The sequence below is a fragment of the Procambarus clarkii genome, chromosome 81 (assembly GCF_040958095.1).
Source record: "Procambarus clarkii isolate CNS0578487 chromosome 81, FALCON_Pclarkii_2.0, whole genome shotgun sequence".
Lineage (NCBI taxonomy): Eukaryota > Metazoa > Arthropoda > Malacostraca > Decapoda > Cambaridae > Procambarus > Procambarus clarkii.
Window position 1 is genome coordinate 4,773,525 of NC_091230.1, and position 5,943 is coordinate 4,779,467.

At 36.1% G+C, this 5,943-nt stretch overlaps 1 protein-coding gene across 1 annotated transcript; it reads left to right on the top strand.

Annotated features, from left to right (window-relative positions):
* Positions 1 to 1,660: 1,660 nt before the first annotated feature.
* Positions 1,661 to 5,605, top strand: LOC138358045 (uncharacterized). Its single transcript, XM_069315513.1, has 4 exons — positions 1,661 to 1,815; positions 2,995 to 3,200; positions 4,020 to 4,161; positions 4,992 to 5,605. Exons 1-4 carry the CDS (start codon positions 1,713 to 1,715, stop codon positions 5,339 to 5,341), a joined length of 801 nt encoding a protein of 266 aa, XP_069171614.1. The 5' UTR covers positions 1,661 to 1,712; the 3' UTR covers positions 5,342 to 5,605.
* The last annotated feature ends 338 nt before the right edge of the window (positions 5,606 to 5,943 follow it).

Genomic DNA, 5,943 nt, shown 5'->3' on the forward strand with positions numbered 1-5,943 from the left:
TTACAGATCAGCTACATCCTATTGAAGGCTCGTAGTTTTGTTTTAAGAAATATTAGTTGTTCTTAGTAAATTATAATAAGCACAATAAATTATTACATAGAATAAGTGCTTCACCAATCAATATTATATACCATAGTTTGTGCTTTAGAAATCTTTAAAGAATGTTTTGTAGGAACGCTAACAGAAAACGATGTTATGTTGGAATGTATATAGGGTAAACTACTGCAAACAGGATGGTATGGTGTGGATTATTGGAAACTATAGGATTAGTATAGGGTCCACTACCACCTGTTAGGTGGGTAAGGTGTCCAATAACACCCGCAGGATGAGTATGGGGGTCACATCCACCCACAGGAATGGTATGAGGATCACTTCCACCCACAGGAAGGGTATGGGATCCAATACCATCCACTGGATGTGTATTGCGTCCACTACCACCGACAGGATGGGTATGGTCTCACAACCACCCACAGGATAGGTATGGGGTCCAATACCACCCACAGGATGAGTATGGGGTCCACTATAACCCACAGGATGGGTATGGGGCTCCAACCACCCACAGAATAAGTATGGGGTACAATAACACCCACTGGATATGTATGGTATCCATTGCCCCCACAGGATGACTATAGGGTACAGTATCGCCCACAGGATTAGTATATAGGGTTCACTGCCGCCCACAGAGTCGGTATGGGGTCCACCGCCACCCACAGGGTCGGTATGGGGTCCACTACCGCCCACTGGGTCGCTATGAAGTCAACTACCGTCCACAGGGTCGGTAGGGGTCCACTACCGCCCACAGGGTCGGCAGGGGGTCCACTGCCACCCACTGGGTCGGTAGGGGGTCCACTGCCGCCCACAGGATCGATAGGGGGTCCACTGCCGCCCACAGGGTCGATATGGGGGGGGTCCACTACCGCCCACAGGATCGATAGGGGGTCCACTGCCGCCCAGAGGGTCGGTAGGGGGTCCACTGCCGCCCACACGTTCGGTAGGGGTCCACTGCCGCCCACAGGGTCGGTAGGGGGTCCACTGCCGCCCACAGGACCGATAGGGGGTCCACTGCCGCCCACAGGGTCGATAGGGGGTCCCTTACCGCCCACAGGGTCTCTATGAAGTCAACTACCGCCCATAGTGTTTGTATAGTGTCCACTATCGCCCATAGTGTTATTATGGGGTCCACTACCCCTCATAGGGTCGGTATGGGGGTCCATTACTACCCACAGGGTGTGTCTGGGGTCTATTTTGGCAATACTGCTTTTCCAATCTCATTTGTTGTTCAATGTAAAATATTTGTTGCTCGACTTGCAACAATTTATATATATATATATATAGTATAGTGCCTTTGCAATAATGTACCAATGTGTGTATTTTCATAACTCGTTTTAAATTGTTGAAAAATAAATAACTACATTGTGAATGCAAGTCAATGTTTACATGCTAAATCAGAGTTGCCAGATTCCGCTTAAAATAGCAAATTGTGCTTATTTTCAAAGCTTGAGAATTTAGCTTTAAAGTAGTTAAAAAACTACGAATTTCGCAATTTGCTATGTACTTTAGTGTACTATTTTAAAATAAGGTTGGTTTTTAAGCTGCAAGTCATATGAATCTCAAAAAAAGTATATTATTAACAATCTTATCTCCATAGTTCACTAGTTTCTGTAAATCAGATCTGGTAACTGTAGGCCAAGTACTGGTAGACTCAAGACACAATGTGTGTTGAAGCTATTCTCTTTGAAGAAGTCATCTCGACAGGATCTTCCAGCTCCAGCTATAAAACTTCACCAAACATGGATCTACCTAGTAAATCAAATGGTAAGGAATTACTAAACTGTAGTAAACTGAATCTGACACTGTCATATATATATATATATATATATATATATGTATGTGTGTATGTATGTATGTATGTATGTATGTATGTATGTATATATATATATATATATATATGTTGTACCTAGTAGCCAGAACGTCGTACTCGGCTTACTATGCAAGGCCCGATTTGCATAATAAGCCAAGTTTTCCTGACAGTATATTTTCTCTAATTTGTTTTCTGATGAAATGATAAAGCTACCCATTTCATTATGTATGAGGTCAATTTTTTTTATTGGAGTTAAAATTAACGTAGATATATGGCCGAACCTAACCAACCCTACCTAACCTAACCTAACCTATATTTATAGGTTAGGTTGGGTTAGGTAGCCGAAAAAGTTAGGTTAGGTTAGCTTAGGTAGGTTAGGTAGTCGAAAAACAATTAATTCATAAAAACTTGGCTTATTAGGCAAATCGGGCCTTGCATAGTAGGCTGAGAAGTGCGTTCGGGCTACTAGGTACGACATATATATATATATATATATATATATATATATATATATATATATATATATATATATATATATATATATATATATATATATATATATATGAGGGGTACCACCTCTGGTGCAAGTGTAGGGACCCATAGCCTCGGAGAAGAAAATAAAGAGTACTCAGAGAAGACCTTGTGGATCCTCACTGAACACTTTCATATTTTCTTCTCCTACCACCCTTATTCTTTTGGTATGTGTGTATATTTATCTAACTTTATTTGAAAACGTCATTACACAAAAAAAGTTACAATATTGATTATATATATATATATATATATATATATATATATATATATATATATATATATATATATAATTTTTTTTTCTTCCAATAATATAGTATTCGCTTGAAATTAACAGCCTGGTCAATCAGGCTGTTGGATTCAACTCCTCTCAGTTTTGTTATACGAGTTACAGCATGGTTAATCACATCCAAAATTAAAGTTATTTCCAGATGCAGTCCTAAAATTTTTAACATTGCTCTCACTAGTGTTAATGTAGATTATTTCATAATTTAAATAATATATTTAATTACTGTAGTACATTTTAACAACAATTTAACTTATAATTTTTGCAGCATAGGTCATTTGAATATAAGTATTTTATTAGAAACTATTTCCTTCAGGTCTTCAGGGAAAATTCTTGAGGAGATGCACAAACTGCAAACAATGTGTGCATGTCCGAAGCAATGTTTGCAAGTTCTGCCAGTGTGACTTCCGAAACAGTAGAGAATTAATGAAGAAAGAAGAGGAAGCCCGTTTTCTACTTAAAGGCAAGAAGGCTTTAGAACGAAATACAGCAAGCCGGGTTCTACGAAGGATTGAAAATCAGGTATTGAAGTTTGTCTACATCTGTTGTATTCATTTGTATTCTTCTTATGCTGAACTTGCTTGATAAGGTATAGAATCAACATGAATAATGCTGTACAGTACTTACATACTATTTGTTTATTTATTTATATACAAGATAGCACACTGGGATTATGAGAGTACATAGAATTGATGTTTTTACATTCTTGTAAAGCCACTAGCACACATAGTGTTTTGGGCAGGTCCTTAATCTAACAGATAATTTTAAATAGGCAATTTAAAGCTTAAATGGAAAAAATTGGCTGGTACATTGTAAGAAAGTATCACAAAGATTACTATGTACATTAAAGTAAAATTTGAGGGTTATCAACATATAAATTGTAGCATAATTTGAGGAATATTTCAAGGTATAATATAGTAAGATATGCATTCAATATAACAATCATGATATAAGGTGATAGCAATGATTACAATGGAAAAGTTGTATGGTTTAGGCACATATATTCTGGCATTGGATTTCATAAGATACAGTGCGAGTTTAATACACTAGTTAGGAAACTATCAAGAAAAAATTTAGGTACTTTTTGGTTTTATTTTTTAAAATGGCAGAAGTTGGACAGTTTTTAAATTTGTTAGCAAGTTAGTTCCATAGACAAGGTCCCTTTATTTGCATAGAGTATTTACACAGAATAACTTTGACTCTGGGGATATCAAAGATATTTATTTCTGGTATTGTGATTCTATTATGGGTTCTATTGCACATGCCCAGCTATGCTTCAAACATTTATTTTGTTGCATTTTCCCAGATAGTGTTATTGTTTAAATATTATTTGCTTTTCAGCTAACATATCTGCGTGGCTGTGGGTATGAATCAATCGTTATCTATTACAAGAAAGGACCAGCACGGGTGACGCATGGTATCCTACCAAACAACGTAATACAAGAAGAGGACAAGAAGATCTTCACCACTAACTTCTTTTTGTGTAAGTAGTTCACATAATATATAAATATATCACCACCTATTATTTTCTCTCATATATATATATATATATATACATATGTATATATATATATATATACATATGTATATATATATATATATATATATATATATATATATATATATATATATATATGTATATATATATATATATATATATATATATATATATATATATATATATATATATATATAATTTCAATTCAATCATCTCTGTCGTTGATGTATATGGCAAAAAGTGTGTGGCCCAATACAGCACTATGTCTTAACGTAATGGGTCCAAGGGCCCATAAGGTCTCGACAGCATTAAGGGCCCTTTAGCAAACCAGTGTGCTGGTGCCCCTATGACACCCATGACGTCTTTGTATCATTTCAAGTTTGTACATGTACTTCTTAAGATATGGGCACCATACAACTGCTGCATATTCTAGCTTTTGTCTAAAAAAATCATGAACAATTTATTTATTATTTATCCATGAATGCCAGAACTAAACCCTGTGGTACTCCACTCGTGACATTTCTCCAGTCCAATACATTGCCTCTGATTACTGCCCTCATTTTTCTATCAGTTTGAAATTTTTTAATCCATGTTAGAAGCTTACCTGTCACCCCTCCAATATGTTCCAGTTTCCAGAACAAACTCTTATGTGGAATTCTATTGAATGCCTCTTTTAGGTCCAGATAGATGCAGTCAACCCAACCATATCTTTCCTGTAAAATTTCTGCGGCTCGATCATAGTAACTGATTAAATTTGTTACACAGGATCTTCCATTTCAAAATTTTTTATTTTTTATTTTTATTTTTTTTTCCAGCACGCACAAGGAAGCTTGATGCAGATAAACTTACATTAGGATCAGAAGGTGATAGCGATAATGCCCTGGAAAAAAATCCTGACGAGCTACAAGTGCAGCAGGTGCATAAAGTCCAAAAAGTACCGCAGGTGCAAGAAATTCAACAATTACAAAAAGTTCCGCAGGTGGAACATTTACAAAAAGTTCCGCCGGTGCAACAAGGGCTACCATTAGCAATCCTTCAGAAACAGCAAGAAGTACAAGTAGTAAAATTTGAACCACAGGGAACTACACCAGGAAAACAGTGTAGTAACAACGGAATGGGAATTTTAAAATACCTGAGGAAACAGGTAAAAAAGGACAAACAATAGAAATGGTTCCTTACACATTATTTGGTAGTTTATAGGTATTTTACTTATAATACTTTATATTATGTCTACAGTTTATAATTTAGTTTACAGTTAATTTACTTTTCAACTTCCATATCTTACATGAAGGATTTTTACTGTTTTTCATTTTTAAAACCTTATTAGTATCATTTATAGTTTAGTGTCAATTCACTTATAATACAATATATGGAATAATTTACTAAATTCATTTAACTATAATAAATTTAAATAAACATTTTTACCCCAGGATGAGTTTCAGTCACCCTACCCAAAAAATTAATGTTTCTTTATTACTAATCTTGTGAGAGGTAGCTTATTGTGCAGCCCATACTCATTCTGTGAGTGTTAGTTTATTGTGCACCCCATAGTCATCATGTCACCCAAGCCTGCTGCAGCTGCACCTGAGGGGTGGTGTAGGGAACCATTAGTGTACTATTATGATTTGAGAGAGAGAATGCTCTGTGGACAGAGCATCAATATGGCTTAAGGCATTGAGCTTTGCCTCAAGATGAAGCTTGGGCTGATCTCTGATTTGCTTCTTGGGAGTCTTCATTTACGTGCACCCCATACTCAACCACTTTGTA

What these genes read in the sequence shown, in the direction of transcription:
- LOC138358045 (XM_069315513.1), top strand. Translation starts at nt 1,713, where the DNA reads ATGTGTGTTGAAGCTATTCTCTTTGAAGAAGTCATCTCGACAGGATCT. An exon ending in TCTACCTAGTAAATCAAATG is followed by an intron (nt 1,816 to 2,994) that starts GTAAGGAATTAC and finishes TATTTCCTTCAG; the next exon opens with GTCTTCAGGGAAAATTCTTG. An exon ending in TACGAAGGATTGAAAATCAG is followed by an intron (nt 3,201 to 4,019) that starts GTATTGAAGTTT and finishes TTTGCTTTTCAG; the next exon opens with CTAACATATCTGCGTGGCTG.